Source organism: Pseudorca crassidens, chromosome 10 (genome assembly GCF_039906515.1).
Source record: "Pseudorca crassidens isolate mPseCra1 chromosome 10, mPseCra1.hap1, whole genome shotgun sequence".
NCBI lineage: Eukaryota > Metazoa > Chordata > Mammalia > Artiodactyla > Delphinidae > Pseudorca > Pseudorca crassidens.
Genome location: NC_090305.1, coordinates 23,499,994 through 23,519,484, shown reverse-complemented (window position 1 = coordinate 23,519,484; position 19,491 = coordinate 23,499,994). Strand labels below are relative to the sequence as shown.

At 50.6% G+C, this 19,491-nt stretch overlaps 1 protein-coding gene across 1 annotated transcript; it reads right to left on the bottom strand.

Moving 5' to 3' along the window:
- Window positions 1–53: 53 nt before the first annotated feature.
- C2 (complement C2) lies at window positions 54–12,730 on the bottom strand. The gene is made up of 18 exons (XM_067752611.1): window positions 12,385–12,730; window positions 12,014–12,223; window positions 10,598–10,783; window positions 8,600–8,773; window positions 8,421–8,519; window positions 8,094–8,227; window positions 6,851–6,989; window positions 6,097–6,237; window positions 5,185–5,274; window positions 2,334–2,474; window positions 2,115–2,209; window positions 1,907–2,018; window positions 1,624–1,789; window positions 1,437–1,513; window positions 1,204–1,295; window positions 873–999; window positions 651–700; window positions 54–500 (listed from the first exon to the last, which is right to left on the bottom strand). The coding sequence occupies exons 1-18, from the start codon at window positions 12,428–12,430 to the stop codon at window positions 324–326; spliced, it is 2,256 nt and encodes a 751-aa protein (XP_067608712.1). The 5' UTR covers window positions 12,431–12,730; the 3' UTR covers window positions 54–323.
- Between the last annotated feature and the right edge of the window lie 6,761 nt (window positions 12,731–19,491).

Here is a 19,491-nt window from a genome sequence, read left to right as displayed (position 1 = left end):
TCTCTCTCCCCCCAGGCCAGCTCCCAGGCAGAGGCACAGACAGATGTGGAAATCATTGATTTTTATTAATTTCATAGCCAGGTAATTCCCTGTGAAAGCAGAAGGAGAGTGAGGCAAGTAAAGCAGAGGGTGGGGTCCGCACTGGCAGGAGCGCCAGGGCTTCCCCAGCGTGGATGTGCCGCTGCTTCGGGATCCTGGAAGCAGGCACGCGCTCAGAGCAAGGCGTGCGGATGGGTCATGGAGGCTGAGGGTGGACGTTCGGTGGTAGGAGACGGGAGAGATGGCTGGTCCTGGTGGGACAGCAAAGGGCTCAGTGGCTGTGATCAGAGGGGCAAAAAGTTCAGGACGCCCTCCAGGTGCTGTCTCAGCCAGGGCTGCATGTGGAAGAGATTGATGTGGAAATCTCGTGGCGGTGGCACCCTGCCACGGGGCGCACTTTTGCGGGAGTTCTTATCAGAGCTGCCACAGGGGTTGTAGAGACCCCAGCTCACCAGGCCCACCTGAAAGAAGGAGAGGTTGGGGTGGGGACGCTGCCCCGGTCCCAGCCCCAAGCCCCAACCTCCTTAGTTCCTTCGAAGGCCTGCCTCGTGCCTCCGCAAGGCCAAGATCCTGTAACTCCAGTCCTGCGAGCTTCCCCCCTCTCTCCTCACCTGAAAAAACCTGAACCTCCGCTCAAGGAAAACGGCTCCCCCAGATTCTCCTGCCAGAAAGGAGGGACAAGAGACTGTCATCCTGACTCTCATCGCCGCATCAGGGTGGTGCACCGGTGTCCTGGCATGCGAGCTGGCCAGAGGGACACAGGTGGCCTTCCCCTCAGGAATCCAGACTCCAGGGTGGGGACTGGGGATGAGAAGTGGGGGGAGGGGGCTCACCCTTGCAGGGATTGTCATCCCCCTGCATCCCACTGCATAGGAACTGGTCTGTCACCACCTCTCTGACATCTGTCAAGTTGGGGAACGTGGTTTTGTCTTGGGAGACGACCTTGACACAGTTTGCCCACTGCAGTAGGGGTGGAATAGGACAGAAGGATGGAGTGAGCAGGCAGGCCCGGGGGACACCTGGAAGTGCAACTAGGCCTGGAGGAGGGGCGACTTGGAGTCAGATGGAGAAAGCGCTCAGAGCTAGGGGATGAAGAGAGACGTTCTGGAAGTTGCCACAGGGGGATCCCATCCCCCCACAGCATACTGGACCCGAGACCCTTACCTCCGACCCTGTCTTGAGGTTAACGTTCAGCTTGTTCCCATTCAAAGCCACAAAATGAGCAGGAATGCTCAATTTGTTCAGAAGTTCACTCTCTACAGTCAAGGAAAAGGATGTCAGTACTGGTCCCTTTACCCAGCGTCCAGACTCCCGACTTGGGAACTGCAGCACAGCCCACGTCATCAACCCCCAAGCCCTGATCCCAGTTCTTCATGCACCCTAAGCCCAGCACTCACCGTGGTCTCTGCAGGTGCTGCCTGGAAGTCTCCGCAGAGCCAGATTGGCCCCCACCGTGCAGGGAAGGCAGATAGGCCTGAGGAGAAGGACAAGGGTCACAGAGGCCCGTCCTTGGTGTCCCCTCCTACAGCACTCCCCAGAGCACTTCTCGCCCAGAGGGCACCCTCCCATCCCAGACTCCGGCACCTGGCGTGGGTGGACATCTTCACTTTCTGGGCCAGCTTTAGCAGAGCGATGTCATCACCATAGAACTCCGGGATTCCCTGATTCTTCTTGGCAAAGACATTGAACCCCGAGGAGATCACCGCCTTCTCAACTTGGAATTCTTTGCCCCACTGGAAGTTGGGATCCCCTGGAAACAATGTGGCAGATTAGGCTGGACCAGGGCTGCTGAAGGGGCCAGAGGCTAGGGGCAAGGGGTGGGAGCTCTGCCCACGGGGTCGGGAAGCGGGTACAGGCCCTTCCTTACCCACGCTGACCCTCCACAGGGGGCGGGCCTCGGCGTTGTGGAGGCAGTGAGCAGCTGTCAGGACCCACTGGTCCGAGATGAGGGCCCCTCGGCAGGTCTCCTGGCTCTTGGGCTGCAGGGGAACAGGTGATTTTCAGGGACTGCTGTGTCTCTGGCTCATGGCCGCTGTCACCTCTGGGATCCAAGCCCCATCCCTCCTTCCTGGTACCTTAATAGTGACATGCCAGGGTGTCCTCTCCTGAGCAGAGGCATTGGCAGACATGTTCCCTACCCCACAGATGGTGTCCGTGAGCTGGGAGACATCTGTGGGCGTGAGGAGCAGATGGTGAAGGAGGCTGGTGCAGGGCGCCGTGAGCAGGTGCCAGCGTGGACCCTTGGCCAGCTCCACACTGGCCACACCGCTCTGGAGAGGGCAAAGCACACTCACCCAGCATGTGCTCAAAGACCTGGCTCAGAGCCTTCACGTCCTTCAGAATGAAGGCATGCCTCTCGCCATCCTTCTTGGACCCCAGCTCGTTCAGTTCTCTCCAGTCCACATCCAGGTTGCCCACGCCGATGGCATAGATGTCTGATGGGGAGGAAATCACCAGAATCTTGTGGCTGAGGGGCTACCCCGTGACAGAAGACTGTAATTCCGAACTCACTGCATCCTACAAAGCCCTACATGAGCGGGATCCCCCTCCCTCCCCCCACGACCTACCTCATTTCCTACCACTCCTCCCCCTTCACTCTCTTCCAGCCACATGGCCTCCTTGAAGTTCCTCAAACTGACAGGCACACTCCCACCTCAGGCCCTTTGTATGAACTGTGTCTCTGCCTGGTTCACTCCTCCTCCCAGACTTCTACATGCCTCACTTTCTTACCTTTTTAAGTTTCGACTCAAATGTCACCCTCTCAGGGAGGCCTTCCCTGGCCTCCTTGTGTAAAACTGCAAGGCCCCAGACACTTCGATTCCTTCCCTGCTTCATTTTATACCTTAGCACGTGTCACTATCTACCGTGCCATATGGTTTCCTTATTTATTTTGTTTAATGCCTAGTGTGAGTAGAATTGTGTCTCCCCAAAAGATATGTTCAAGTCCTAACCCCCAGGACCTGTGAATATGCCCTTGTTTGGATATAGTGTCTTTGTGGATATAATCAGTTAAAATGAGGTCATGCTGGATGGAGGCAGGAGTGGGGAGGGGTGATAATCTGATGCCTTTATAACAATAGAGGAATCTGGACACAAACACAGAGAGAGAGAAAACCATGTGACAACACAGAGATACACTCAGGAAAGAAAGTGATGTGAAGACAGAGGCAAAGATTGAGTGATCCAGGACTTCCCTGGTGGCGCTGTGGTTAAGAATTCGCCTGCCGATGCAAGGGACACGGGTTCGAGCCCTGGACTGGGAAGATCCCACATGCTGCAGAGCAACTAAGCCCGTGTACCACAACTACTGAGCCCGTGTGCCACAACTACTGAGCCCGTGTGCCTAGAGCCTGTGCTCCACAACAAGAGAAGCCACCGCAATGAGAAGCCCGTGCACTGCAACGAAGAGTAGCCCCTGCTCGCCACGACTAGAGAAAGCCGCGCAGCAACGAAGACCCAATGCAGCCAAAAATAAATAAAATAAATAAATTTATTTTAAAAAAAAAGATTGAGTGATCCTACGACAAGCTAAGGAGTGCCTGGGCCACCAGAAGCTGGACATGGTAAGGAAGGAGTCTTGCCTAGAGCCTCCAGAGGGAGCATAGCCCTGCTGATACCTTGATTTTGGACTTCTGGCCTCCCAAACATGAGAGAATAAATATCTGTTGTCTCATGCCACCCAAATTTGTATAATTTGTTGCCACAGCCCTAGAAAACTGATACATTGCCCCCTTCCAGAATGACATCCCCACGTAACAGGCATTTCCCTCTGTTTTGTTTACAGCTGCATTCTTAGAGTGATGCCTGGCCCAGGAGAGGCTCTCAGTGAGTACTTTCAAATGACTAAATGAATAAAAAGAACTCATGGGGCTTCCCTGGTGGCGCAGTGGTTGAGAGTCCGCCTGCCGATGTAGGGGACACGGGTTCGTGCCCCGGTCCGGGAGGATCCCACATGCTGCGGAGCGGCTGGGCCCGTGAGCCATGGCCGCTGAGCCTGCGCGTCCGGAGCCTGTGCTCCGCGATGGGAGGGGCCGCAACAGTGAGAGGCCCACACACCGGAAAAAAAGAAAAAAAAAAAGAACTCATGATGTAGCATGGAGGCAAAACTTCAGATCTGGTCTTCCTCTGCAAGATGTCGGCTCTAGGAGAGGACCCTGGAGCCATCTCTTCCCGCAGGAGAACCTGGGCCCACACAGCCATCCACACCAGGCTCTGAGCCAGCGTGGGTGCCAGTCAGAACTGCCCTGGGGTGGACCATAGCGTCTGGTCTTCTCCCACCCTTTGTACCCCTCATGGGCCTTTTTTGCAGTTATGATGGGAACTGGACAGTTATCACGCCCCACGTGTTTTCTCTATTTCCCTGCAGTTCCTGCCTCTTTTTCATGAGGTGTGTTCAAGCATTTAACTCTGGCCCAGTGACGCTAAGGAGTTAGGGCGTGGAGTTTGTGATTTGCCTTCCTCAGGCCAGGGTTTTCAAGCGGAATACGCTTACCTCCGAGGGGCAGGTGAAGTGGGTGGCATGAACAGAAACGAGAGGACCCAGGGGAAAGTAAAACTTGGGGCCTCAAAACCAACTGCCCTCCCTTATCTGGAGCATTTCTCTTTGAAGTTCTTTTCTGGTCAAAGGTCAGTGCAATTTTTGTTTAGTCTGGATTAGAGGAGCTGTTCTTTCAGAGACTGCAACTTCCAGAGCCTTAGTTATCTGCACTGCCAAGGGAAGAAAGGCCAGGAACAGTCCCTATAAGGAATCCAGGCCTTTTCTTCCTGGAGAGGTTTGTGGAACATCAGATGGTGAATGTAAACGATGACGACGACGATGGTGGTGGCCGCCACCGCACACTGTGTTTGTCTGTGCCAGGCAATGTTTGAGCATTTGCCCTTATCGGCCAGTGAGGTAGGTCCTTGTACTGTATCCTGACAAGTAAAGAAACAGCCCATGGCCACAGCCAATCAAAGATGAACCCAAGTTTGAAACCACGGGCAGTTTGACTACTCTTCAGTGTGACACTCGGCTGCCTTCATACAGAACAACACAGCCTGGGGTCTCGACAGAAATACAGCCAAGATGCTAGAACCCCTGGCTGTGGGCCCTGGGCCTCCCTGCAGGGCAGCACAGATGGGGCGGGGGCGGGGGCGGAGGCTCACCCAGATAGTCTTTCCTCTTCTGGTTGATGTTCAAGACCTCCTTGATATTGTCAACAGCCACCTTGGGAGAGCCACCCATGTTGGACTTTCCTAGAACAAGGAGGGAAAAGAATTGTCCATCTGGGTGATGTATCACGATTCCCCCCAGCCCTGGAAGAGAGGGGAAGCGTTCATCCTGGGAACCTCAACACCTACACTCCCTACTCGAGTTTCAAGATACATTATTTACTGAAGTTCTTCAGCACTGGGCCAGGGGCGTCCTACACTTTACCTCATTTGATTCTCATGAAGCCCCAGTAAGTGTGAGTCTACTCATTTTATAGACAAGAAATCTGATTTCTAGAGAAGCCATGTAATTTGGACAAAATCAAGAGATAAATGGCAGAGCCCAGATCCACTAGCCAGTCTGCCCTTCCATCGGTGGACTTCGACATCACTGGTCCAGAGTCACGCCTCCCCATCCAGCTCCCTCTATGTGACCTCCCAGGTAATAACAATAACTAACAAACACTTATAAAGCACTTTTACACAAAGTACTTAAATTGCTCTTCATAAAAACTGTGTAAGGGGACTTCCCTGGCAGACCAGTGGTTAAGACTCCGTGCTTCCACTGCAGGGGGCGAGGGTTCAATCACTGGTCAGGGAACTAAGATCCCACATGCCGTGCGGCGCGGCCAAAAAAATTAAAAAAAATAAACAACAACAACAAAACTGTGTACGGAAAGGAGGGCAGCTTCCATTATCAGTAATTGTTGCGGTTGTCATTACCGTCATCATCGACACTATTTCTACTTTATAAATAAGAAACCAAGGCCCTAAGTGGCAAGGGGAGAACCAGAATGCAGGTCTCTGACCCCACATTGCTTCTCCTGCCACTATGCCAGGCTCATTCACAGAGACGCCGATACTCACCATCTGTCAGAAGGATGATGGCGTGTCGGATCTCCTGCCAGGCCGCCGTGTTCATACTGAGCCGTCGCATTTGGTTATTCATCATGATATAGACAGAATTTAGGGCCTCGTAGATGTTGGTCCCGGTTCCGTTTTCATGGTCTGGAATATGTGAAGACGAAAAGCTCTCTTAAACTTCCCACCTACCACCTGGGAGAAGGGAGTCACTCTATTTTCCCCAAACACTGGAAACGCATTTATCAATAGACTTGATAAACACAGACTTTTGACGTCCAGTTAGAGATTTGGCATCATTGCCCGTTCAGACATTAAAAGCCTTTCCCTTTAGAAATGCTCATTGCATAACCCCACTAAAGGCCATCCTAAAGTCCCAAGATTCAAAGATGAGGTTTCCAAAGGAAGTGGGTTGTTTCAGCCGTCTGCTACCTACCGCCCAGGTAGTTTCCTAATGACATGAGGAGACTATGAAAACCAGACCATGTGGTTCTGGCATCAGGGAGAAGCCAAAGACCCGCATGATGCATTTGGACACGTAGCACGTGCGAGGAAGCCCGGAGCTGGTAGGAGCTGGGACTCCCCGACCATGAACCTGACTTGGAAGCCACCACACCCAAGGAACCTTAGTCCCAGAGCCCTTGGGCTTGAGTGCCACCAAGAAGCCTCACTCTCTCTCAAACTTGTCCAGTATCTCTGCAGGCACAGAGAGCTCATCCCCTGCCCCCACTTCCATCACCTTCATTTGATGACATCATACCTTTATAGTGGGCGTTTTCCAGACTGTGGGCCACTTCAGTCACATCCTTGGATTTGTTGTCCAGGACAGACATGATGACTTTGGGCTTTGATGCAAAAGTGATGATGGCGACACTAACCTTGATCTCAAAGCTGAAGATCTGTGAAGGGCAAATGAGAGGTAGTGTGAAAGGCTCCCAAACCAAAGGGGAGTTGGTAAGGGAGCCAGCAAAAGGCCCTGGAGGAGGCAGAGAGCCTGGACAGAGACTGACGGATTGCAAGGCCCTTGGAGAGTCCCTTCCTGGGAAACGGTTGCTTGAAGAAGCCAGGAAAGTGACATTCGTTGGTCCTCTCCTCTCTTTGACTGGCTCACTCTTCATTTAATCGTCACCTCAATGCTGTGAAGGGTCGTGATGGTCCCCATTATACAGATGAGGAAGCTGAGGCTTGTTTACCTTGCCCCAGATCACACCCCTGGTAAGAGGTGGAGGTAGAATTCAAACATAACGGCACTTGTCTGTCGAGCTTTGCAGCCTCACGGCTTAGTGAGTTACTTAACTTTACGTCTTAAGAGAGACACTAAGGAGCACAAAAGCTGCCTTCTTTCAAACGTAGCTGGGAGGGAAAACATATATCTACACAAACTATTGTGAAAAGCATAACTACCAAGCAAAGTCCTGGCAAGGAATCTGAACCAAGTGTTTCCAAACTCTTCCGTTCATGCACCTCGTCAGTCGAAACATTCTGAGCACGTACCTCAATATAGGTATATGTATTTATAAAGTATACTCATACTTATAAAGTGTATCACTATTTAAATATATTATACACATTTTAAAACATATAGAAAATATTGAAATTTTAAAAGGAAATTATTAAGTTCTTAATTTAAGTTAAATTACAATCATTCACCATGGATACCAGTATTTTCCTGCCACACGCCAGAAGCTTATTTGGGGTACCCCTCTGTGAAGACCACTGTTCTAGATGATGAATTCCTGGAAAGTGGGGTCTCAGCCTTGTTCATCTTTGAGGTCCCCCCACACCCAGAACAGTGCCTGACATAGAGTAGCTACCCCAACAATGTTTGTGGAATGAAAAATAGGATCCTCTAAATTAAATCCGTGATTCCTGCATGGCATGTGTGTAATCTGGGAAGACTTCTTGGAGGAGGTGGGCTGTGAGTGGGATTCTGAGGAAGGGAAGGAGACAGAGACCGTGAGTGCAGGAAGGCTGCTGGTATGTGTGAGCTCCTATTTCCTGACCCTGTCCACCAGGTGGGAGGCGCTCTTCTTGAAGATTTCAAAGTCCTCTTCCTCCACACTCTGAGATGCGTCCAGGAGCACGTAGAGGTTCAGGTGACCTGAGCGCTGGATTTGTATTTTGCGGCCCACGTTTTCTGGAAGAAATGTGGAAGGGGAAGATTCAGACTCCACCTCCTACCCACTCTCTTGCCAAGGCAATCAGGCCCCTCTACCTCCCCTCCAGTCAGCTCAGTCCCGCTGAGCCCACCGGAGGCTCCTGGCCCCTCGGAAGCTTGCCCCTCCCCTGCACCCGCCCAGCACCCTGCCACCCCCACTTCAAGCACTCACGCTTCTTCTTCTGGGTGGGATTGGTGGTTCCAAGTAGGTGGGACAAGGAGGTGCCCAGGGCAGGGGCCACATCCTCGGGAAAGTCGTAAGAGTAGGGCTCTGTGGGGAGAGACACCGGGGTCAGCTGCGGTCAGGGGTGGGGGCCCAGGAGTCTCAGGAGCGTCAGAGCAGCTACTCACGGCGGCAGATGGGCTCCATCCCACTCCAGACCCCGTCATCCTGGCACTCTCGCTCCACAGACCCCGTCAGCACCAGATTCGAGGAGCAGCGATAGCTGACCTTGTCGCCGAGGCCGAAGCGAGACCCCGTCCGCACTGCACCCGCGGCAATGCCCGGGTTGGGGCAGTGGCTGGCTGTGAGGAGCAAAGGAAGATGGAGATGAGCAGGGACCCGCCTCCTCAGCCTCTGGGTGCTGCTCGGACACCTTTTCCCGCCAGGCTTTTCCTCCTCTACAGACCCTCAGAGCCTCTGTGGGTCCCTTGGCCTCTCCCTTGGGAGACACCACAGCTGTGCCTCCCAGGTGTGTGGATAGAAAACCTGAAGTAGGGAAAAAGATTTAGAACTCAGTGGCCCAGTTTCCAGCTAAAGCATACCCATCCCAACCCAGGGACTCTGCCTGTATCCATCCCAGAGCCTCAGGGAAGGTGCTGGCTTCCTCAGGGAAGGAGCCCTACCTCTCCACAGAGAATATCTGCAAACAATGAGACATCACCACACACCCACCAGAATGGCTAAAACTAAAAAGATGGGTAATTCCAAGTGTCAGAGACGATGTGGGACAACCAGAACTGTTACATTGCTGGAGTGTCAATCAGGAAGCTGTTTGCAGCCTCTTCTGAAAGAAAACATATGCCAATGTGTGACCCAGCAATTCCACTCCTAGATAATATGATCAAGAGAAATGTGTCTAGTGCACCCAATGACACATAAGGATGTTCATAGAGTTTTACTTACAATAACCAAAAACCGGAAATAACCCAAATACCCATCAACAGGAGAATGCACAGATAAACTGTAATATGAAATGGAACTACAAAGCAATAAAAAATAACAAACTGCTGATACCCAGGAAAACATGGATACGTCTCACAGGCAGAATCTGAATAAAGGAAGACAGATGCGAAAGAGCACATTCTGTATGATTCCACTTCTATGAGGTGTAAGAATAAGCTAACCGAATCTGTGGAGACAGAAGTCCGAAGAGTGGTTACCTTGTGGGAGGGGACAGGAGGCAACCTCCTGATATAATGGACCCTCGGTCTTGGGTGGTGATTACGTGGGTGGATACACATAAAAGGATGCTTGTGGGTATAAAAGTTCATCAAGCTGAATACTTAAGATTTGTATGCTTTAGGTAGTTTAAACCTCAATTTTCAAATGAATTATATTTATGTTTGAATAAATGGCTATTGTCAAAGAATCAAGGACGTAAATAGGGAGCCAACAGCTGGGCACCAGGTGAGGGTATGGGCCTGCCATCTCATGGACTCTGAACCTTCTGTATTGTGTATTTAGAACTGTGATCCAGGAAGCTTCCAAGGCCCACAGGCAAATGTGGCTCCAGGGAATCCCAGGAACCCCACTTCTGTCGAGCAGAGCCCCCCCCATCTTTCACAGGGGCAGTAATGACCATGACAAAAGTATATGTGGTGCTTAGCACATTCCAGGGGCTGTTCCAGATGCAACTAACTTGATCCACACGGCAACCCCATGCAGTCAGTACTCTTACCATCCTCATTTTACAGATGTGAAAACTGAGGCACAGAAAGGTTAAATAACCTGTCCAAAGGCTGTCAAAATCAGAGCCAGGCTTGGAACCCAAACTTGCTCCTGAGGCAAGGCACCTAAGCGGACACTTGATTCCCTTCATCATATCTTCCCTACAATAGCCCAGGGCGCCCAAATACCAATCTGGCTTTGAGGCATTTGGAAAAGCTGGACAGAGTATTTGGAGCCTTTGTGTTGGATCTGAAGCTTAGCACCAACTTCCTTGAGCCAGGATCCCCACAGGCCAGAGATGTGTGATTATAGACCTCAACTGACCAAAATCTAGGAATATGATTTTGGCACCAGAAACACCAGGCCCCTGTCCCCACAGAGGCTCCCTGCACACATATCTGGTTCCAGGGCTCCTGGGAGACCCCTGCCCCCATGCAGCCATCTGTCAGGGCACTCACCGCCGTTGTCACACACAGCTGTCTCCCCATCCCACATGCCATTGGGGCGACAGTGCCGCACCGGCGAGCCCCGCAGTGTGAAGCCATCCTCACACTCGAAGCTCAGGTTGCCGCCCACAGGGTGGGACCCCAGCCGTGGGGTGTATACGCCGTTCTCAAAGGTAACAGGGGCTGGACAGCGAACAGCTGGAGGGAGAGAAGGGCATGAGAATATAAGGATGGAGGGATAACAGCTGGGCTGGACACTAACTGGGTAAAGTTCAGCTTGGATGCATGGGTAGAGCCAGGTGGTTGTCAAAACATTAGGTTGATGTCTGTGAAATTGCTACTTTGGGCAGTTGGTTGAATATTGGCAATTTCACACAGTTCAACCTAATAGATTGAGAAACAGCCACTTCTCTCAGCCCCCTGAGGGCCATGTCCACCCCAGCCCCTCCCCTGGGGTCCTCAGACGTCCCATGAGTGGATAACTAGAGGGGTGACTCCTGGTACAACAGGGGATGCCAGGACCATTCAGCATCCATCCCGAATGGTCAGTACTGTGCAGTTAATTATTCAGTATTCTAACAATCATCCCTGGGCTTCCCTGGTGGCACAGCGGTTGAGAATCCGCCTGCCAACGCAGGGGACAGGGGTTCAAGCCCTGGTCCGGGAAGATCCCACATACCACGGATCAACTAAGCCCGTGTGTCACAACTACTGAGCCTGCGCTCTGGAGCCCGCGAGCCACAGCTACTGAAGCCCATGTGCCTATAGCCTGTGCCCTGCCACAAGAGAAGCCACTGCAATGAGAAGCTCGCGCACCACAAAGAAGAATAGCCCCCGCTCGCTGCAACTAGAGGAAAGCCCGCGTGTAGCAACTAAGATCCAATGCAGCCAAAAATAAATAAATAAATAAATAAATAAATTTATTTTTAAAAAAAAAAAAGAGTTCTCCCGCCAATGCAGGGGACACGTGTTCCAGCCCTGGTCTGGGAAGATCCCACATGCCACAGAGCAACTAAGCCCGTGAACCACAACTACTGAGCCTGTGCTCTAGAGCCCGCAAGCTACAACTACTGAGCCCACGTGCCACAACTACTGAAGCCCGTGCACCTAGAGCCCGTGCTCCGCAGCAAGCCACCCCAGTGAGAAACCCGCGCACCGCAACTAGAGAAAGCCCGTGGGCAGCAACTAAGACACAACTCAGTCAAAAATAAATATATTTATTTTAAAAAAAATCATCCCTGGCTTTGGTACCCCACAATCTACATCAGAGCCTGCCTCCGATGCCTTGCTATTGGGCAGTTGACATTTTCCCACTATTTTGAAAAGCCCTGTGGAAAAGAAGCTTTGCCACCCCATCTAGTCATATTAAGCCCCACCCTGAGTAAACTAAGTAGAAGTCCTGGGGTGGTCGCTGGTGGGAAGCCTCACGTTTGCAGACCGCCTTTGTCCGCTGGGTGGATCCCGGGAAATGCCACCGTCCGTTGCTCTTGCACAGGCTTGTCGCCACCGGGTACGGGTAAAAGCCCAGGGGGCAGGAGTAGGTGAGGATACTCCCAGGGGCCCAGCCGTTGCTGAGGGTGAAAGTGCCCCTAGAGATATTCACGTTCTGAGGGCAGGAGGTAGCAGTCGTAGCCAAGCCTGCGGACATGGAGACACGACACAGAAATGAAGAAAAGAAGGAAGGCACGGATGAGAAAAGGAGAGCAGAAGAGATTGTCCATTTCACACATGGAAACTCAATCTGGGTAGCACTGGCCTTGCCCCACAGGACCCCAGCATCCCCCCTCCCCTGCTCCTACCTGGGTACAGGGGCAGCAGGCAAAGGACGGCCATCAGTGGGTCCATGGTGTCTACCTTAGGGGCACGGAGAGGCAGAGAGCCGGGAGAGGGAAAAGGTCATCTGACTTCCCGAAAACCAGAGCTGGCTCAGCAGCTGCTTTTCTTTCTCTGCTGCCAGAGAAAGAAAACTAGGGAGTGGCAGAAGGTAGGGGGCATGTTCTCTCGTTAGGAGAAAAAATAATCAGGGATTGGGGACTGAGCTGAGGGGGTGAAACTTCCGGTCTGTCTCCCTAATCCTGACACATCCATAGAGTCAGTTGATCTGCACCACAGGCTCTGTACACTGCTCCCCACTTCCACCGTCTCACAGACACAAGTGCACGCATGCTCTCACATGAAGAGTTTAAAGCACACAAACCCACAAACCAACCGAGATATTGCAAAACAGTTTATTTAAGCAAAGTTTGAGTTTTCCTTTGGGTTTTCCCAAGTGGATTTTACTTCCTCAGAGTCTAGAGTAGTACTGTCTTCTTGAACATAAACTCCCAAGGGATTAAACTAGAAATTCTTGATACTTAGGAGGATTCACCATCTTTTTCTTCCCTGCAGTCCTTCCGCAGAGAGAATCTAGGGAGAAAAATGAAATCAACACTTAGTTTTAGAGACTGGGAAAAATACTGAGAATGTTTTTACGGGAAGTCCAGTAGATAAAATCCCCAACTTATAAAATAAATAAATCTGGGGTTGGTGATTCAAAGGAATGAAAGTATTTTTGGAATTGGGATGTGCCTTTAAATTACAACTGGCCTTTTGTATGAAATGCAGAAAGCAAAGAAACTCTAAGCTAGTGTGTTAGCCTCCCCATCCCACAGAAGTCTCTTTAATATTTGTCAAACAATGTGGGGTGTGAGTAAATAAGATCAATCAGAGATGAAGATGAAACGCCTCTGAAGTGATCAGTTAAGTTTGTGAAAACTCTTTTGATTTACAAATAACTTCTCAGAAACGCACATACACAAAGTGAACATACACAAAGTCAGTTCCTTGGACAGAATCGACTGAATGCAGGAAGACCATGACACCCCTGGTGTTGGGGGTCCCAAAGCTGCCACTGCGACTGAGCTGCTGGTGCCTCCCTTGCACCCGGTATCTGTTCTCCCTCCTTCTACAGTAAGAGATGTTTAGCAGAACACACAGTCACCCAGATAAAGACTACATTTTCCAGCTTCCCTTGCAGCTAATGGCCAAGTGACAAGACTCTGGCCAATAGAATGTGAGTAGAACTGATGTGTGTAACTTACAAGTAAGGTAGGTAAAGTAACATCCCCCCACACACACTCCCATGGGCTGGAATATAAATCTGATGGTGACTCAAGAGCAATATCCTGGAGATGATAGACCAAAGAGACAGAGGAGCCTGGGTCCCTGACACTGTGCTGATGTCATACCAGCCCTGCCCACCTGCTCGGATTTTTACAAGAGAGAAATAAACTACCTTCAGAGCGGTGAGTATTAGAGACGTTCTGGCTTCATCTCCTTTCAATCACATAGTAGGTTTGAACTTCCCCATCCACTTGCTTTGGCCAATGAAATGTGACTGTAAGTGACATGGACTACTTCTAGATGGAAGCTTTATGAGCCAATGCAGTCTTCCTCGTGCTCTCTTTCCCTCTTTATGGCACGTTTGAGATGGTGGCTGCTCTATCAGCCCTGGGTGACACCAAAAGCAGAACCTTTGCTGACCCTCAGCAGGTATGCAATGTGAGCAAAAGCTAAACCTCTGTTGTTTTAATCCACTGCATTACCACTGCTGTAGGGAAAAAAAATACCACCCCAAATTTAGGGGCTTAAAAAGATGATTTATTCTTTCTCATGATTCTGTGGGTTGGCCAGGCAGTTCTGGGCTGGGCTCACCCACGCAGCTACAGTCAGCGGAGGGCTGAGTTCAGTGGGAACAGGAGGACCCATGGCCTATCACCCACAGCCCCTTGCAGCATGGCAGTCTCAGGACAGCATTCTAAGAAATCCAGAGCATAAGCTGCAAGGTCTCCTGAGGCCTGTCCTCAGAAGTCACATGACATCACTTCCACCATGTCACAGCCCAGATTTAAGGTTAGGGGAAACTACCTCTTGATGGGAGGAGTGGCAGAGTCACTTTGCAAAGAGGCATGCACACCAGAATAGGAGAGATTTATAGCCATATTTTGCAAGGCACTATGGCAACCAAGATTGGGGGGTTGTCATCAGGACATAATGAATCCTCACCTGACTGAATACTTAAACCGCTGAATTTTGGGTGCCTCTTAAAGCTGCTGCTATGGACTGAATTGTATCCCCCGCCAAATTTGTATGTTGAACACCTAACCCCCAATGTGACTGTATTTGGAGATAGCACAGCCTGTAAAGGGGTAATTAACCTTAAATGAGGTCATAAGGGTGGGGTCCTGATCTAACAGGCTAAGTATCCTTTAAGAGATACCAGAGAGATTTCTCTCCCTCCCTCTTTCTTCCTCTCTCCCTTCCTCCTTTCCTGTCTCTCTCTCTCTCCACACACATAACATCCCGCCTGCCCCCACGTAGAGGATTACCTACAAGCCAGGAAGAGAGCTCTTACCAGAAACTGACCACAATGGCACCTTGATCTCCTCCTTCCAGTCTCCAGAGCTACGAGAAGATAAATTTCTGTTTAAGCCACCCAGTCTGTGGTGTGTTTTTTTAATTAATTAATTAATTTATTTATTTTTGGCTGCGCTGGGTCTTCGTTGCTGCGCGCAGGTTTTCTCTAGTTGTGGCGAGCGGGGGCTGCACTTCGTTGCGGTGTGTGGGCTTCTCATTTCAGTGGCTTCTCTCGTTGTGGAGCATGGGCTCTAGGCACACGGGCTTCAGTAGTTGTGGCACGCAGGCTCGGTAGTTGTGGCTCACGGGCTCGGTAGTTGTGGCTCACGGGCTCTAGAAGGCAGGCTCAGTAGTTGTGGCACACGAGCTTAGTTGCTCCGCGGCATGTGGGATCTTCCTGGACCAGGGCTTCAACCCGTGTCCCCTGCATTGGCAGGCAGATTTTTAACCACTGAACCACCAGGGAAGTCCCCTTTTTTTTTTTTTTAATGGCAGTCCAAGCAGAATAATACATCAGCCCAACTCATATCTAATAGCTGCCTTGAAAAGAAAGGGCCTTTCTTTCATGAATTTCTCCCAATATTGGTTGAGTTAAATAAACTCTGCAGAGCATGTCAGAATCCACTCTCCCTTCTTTTTTTTTTTTTAAGATTTTTTTGATGTGGACCATTTCTAAAGTCTTTACTGAATTTGCCACAATATTGCTTCTGTTTTTTTGTTTTGTTTTGTTTTGTTTTGCAGTATGCAGGCCTCTCACTGTTGTGGCCTCTCCCGTTGCGGAGCACAGGCTCCGGACGTGCAGGCTCAGTGGCCATGGCTCACAGGCCCAGCCGCTCCGCGGCATGTGGGATCTTCCCGGACCGGGGCACGAACCCGTGTCCCCTACCTCGGCAGGCGGACTCTCAACCACTGCTCCACGAGGGAAGCCCTTGCTTCTGTTTTATGTCTTGGTTTTTTGGGCGCGAGGTATGTGGGATCCCAGCTCCCTGATCAGGGATCGAACCCACATCCCCTACATTGGAAGGCGAAGTCCTAACCACTGGACTGCCAGGGAAGTTCCTCCCTTCTTTCTTAAGTAGAAAAACTCTCAAGTTTTTTGCTGGACCCATGGAGTATGCTCTTGAGAAAGGGGTGTGCTCCTCAATTTTTCTTCTCCCCTTCCCACTGGCTAGCTGGAATACAGACAGACTGGTGGAAGCTGGAACAGCCACCCCAAACCACAAGGTGGAAGTCATGTTGATAATGACAAACAATAAAGTTCCAGAAGCCCTGCTCCCCAGTCCTCTAGAGCTCTCATAAATGCCCCAGAATTCTTATGCTCAGACCATTTGAGCCATTGTTATTCTATCCTTTGTTTTAGCAGCCAAACCTTTACCTAACTATAGTCTTAGCCAGAAATCAACATGGGAGCCAAAGGCAACACCCAGGGACATGTGTTTATCAGGGTATAATCTAAACTGCTGCAGTAGGGACTTCCCTGGTGATCCAGTGGGTAAGACTCCGCGCTCCCAGTGCAGGGGGCCTGGGTTCTATACCTGATCCGGGAACTAGATCCTGCATGCATACCACAACTAAGAGTCTGCATGCTGCAACTAAAGATCCCGCATGCTGCAACTAAAACCTGGTGCAGCCTAAATAAATAATTTTTTTTTAAATAAACTGCTGCAGTAAAGAGAACTCAAAATATACTGACTTAAATAAGACAGGGGACTTCCCTGGCGATCCAGTGGTTAAGACTTCACCTTCCAATGCAGGGGGTGCGGGTTCTATCCCTGCCTGGGGAGTTAAGATCCCACATGCCTCGCGGCCAAAACACCAAAACATAAAACAGAAGCAATAGTGTAACAAATCCAATAAAGACTATAAAAATGGTCCACGTCAAAAAAAATCTTAAAAAGAAAATAAGATAGAAGTTTACTCCTCTCTCAAAGAAGAGCCTCAGTGTAAGCTGGCAGGGCTGATACCGCAAAGGGTGGCCCTGGCTGGAAGGGCAGTGCTGCTCATCAGCAACAGTCAGGGCCCCAGGACTCCTTCCACCTTGTGGCTTTGCCATAACCATTGATAACTGTCCTTGTCTGTGTGGCTGAAACACGTTTCCATCAAGTCTGCATTCCAGTCCCAAGGAAGGGCCATGAAAGAAGAAGCAGGGGGCAGGTAACGATATGGAAATTCACTTAACTCTTCCACTCATATTCTGTTGGAAAAAACTTGGTTAAAGGGGAGGCTGAGAAAGGTGGTCTCTAGTTTGTCTATCATGAGCTCAACTAGAACTCTGATACTATATAAGAAGAGAATGGATTTGGGAAGACAACAAGCAATGTGCAAGAGGAGATCAACTTTGATAGGAAACTGTCCACGGGAGCATCACATTGCACGGTGGCAAATCAAGGTGAACAAAGGGAAAGTGAGTCACCAGAGTGGGTCCACTGGTCCAGTTCTCCATGGGGCCCAGTCCAATGTGGAAGGGCCATGACCTGAGAGCCTCTGGGGCTAAAGACACTAGATCTTTATTCCCCTCTCTAGGCTCCCAAGTAGATTTTCAGTAGACCCCCATTAGGTGAAGGTGGCTTATCTATTTTTTTGCCCCATTAAAAAACCTGGCAAATGGGCTTCCCTGGTGGCGCAGTGGTTGGGAGTCCATCTGCCAATTCAGGGGACGCGGGTTCGTGCCCCCGTCCGGGAAGATCCCACATGCCGCAGAGCGGCTGGGCCCGTGAGTCATGGCCGCTGAGCCTGCGCGTCCGGAGCCTGTGCTCCGCAGCGGGAGAGGCCACAGCAGTGAGAGCCCCGCGTACCGCAAAACAAACAAACAAACAAACAAACAAAAAAAAACCTGGCAAATGCAACCTGTATTTTCACTCCAGATGAAAGGAAGAAGGTAAGTATTGCCTAAAATGACAGACCTTCCATTCCTGCCAGCTTCTTCCCTCTTGGCCAAATTTCTTCTTATCAGTTCAAGGCTTCTAATATTTACTTCCAGGAGACCAATTCCAAAGAAAAGAAAGCAACATCCGCATTCTGCAGCTCATCTGCTATTCACAGGTTAGAAAAAGGAAATGGTGGCATGATAGCCTCTCAGGAGGCCTTACTACTCCCATGCGGAGCTCAGCGCCTCGAAGCTGAAAATTTCATAGGAAAAGTGGTTGGTCATTAAGACAGGCAGAGCTACTGTAGTATAGTCTCCACTGGGTCACAGTCTACTCCTTGTGCAGTCTGGACACTTAGACATGGACTTGACCTCCCAGGATCTGCCACCCTCAACCTTCCATGGCAACTGCAGGGCTGAGTCCCATTTCCAGATCAACTCCCAGTTTGGGAAACTAGGCTGACCTGGCCTGGTTCGAAGCCCGCTGCTGAGGATTCAGTGTTACTCAACAAGCCTCTCTGTGTTGGTAGAGGATCCATCCTTGCCCCACTCACATCCCTTGGGCCTCACCACTGGGTTGTGCCTTGGCTTCCGATAGCAGCATCTCTATCTCTTTGCCTGAGGGTTTCTCCGGTGTCCTGTCCCACCTGTGCACAGAAAGCTGGAAATGCCAAAGAATTAAGGCTCCCTGAAAGCAGCCCTCAGGCTGTGACTGCGTGGATTGGGAATGTAAATATCCTAGCCTGCTCGCTCCCACCACAGGATAACTCTGATATTTTGCACGACTCCAGGGTTCCTGAGTGGGACTAATCTCCACTCACCCGCAATGGTAAGTTCGCTTGATAACACACACTTTATTGGCTGCCTTCCTTCCCTATCCCACTTTCCCACTCCCCTACCCATGTTTCCTGGGAGCGCTTCCCAAATGCACTATGTGCACTTGAATCCTTGTCCTGGGGCTGCTTCTGGGGGAGGAAGATGTCATATTAACAGAAATTACTGTGTGCCAGACACTGTTCTAAATCCTTTCTATGTAGGAGCTCACTTAATCTTCAAATAAGCCTAAGACACAGGTTTTATCATTACCCCCACTTTACAGATGAGGAAACTGAGGCATAGAAACGTTAAATGCCCCCCCACCCGATTCACACAGGTACTAAGTGGTAGAGCTGGATTCAAACCAAGACAGCATGGCTCCTGAGTCTACACTCACAGCTCCTGTGCTTTCGTGCCTCTTCCTAACATCCTCTCTGCAATGGCTCTTCTGAGATCCCCAAACTTCCTTCAAGTCCCAGTTCCTCCCCCACTCCCTTGCACTGCGCCTTCCCCAGCCCTCTCTCCCCTAAGCGCTTGCCTCTTGCTACCCCTTCTCCTGAAACACCTTCTCCATCCTTCTCAAATCCCTCAACTTCCGAGGAGCTCTCAGTCCTCCAGATTCCTACGGCCCTGTCTACAGGCTGTACTGCCTTCTAGTTATGTGTGTGCTTATCTCAACCTCTCCAGAGGAAGGATCCCAGGAGTTGTTGAAACAATGAGCTCCATGGATAAGGTCAAGGCTGATGTTTATACCCTAGACTCCAGATTATACCCAAAACCTCCTCCCCAGCTCTATCCTCACTCCAAGCTCCTTTAGGTCAGCAACAAA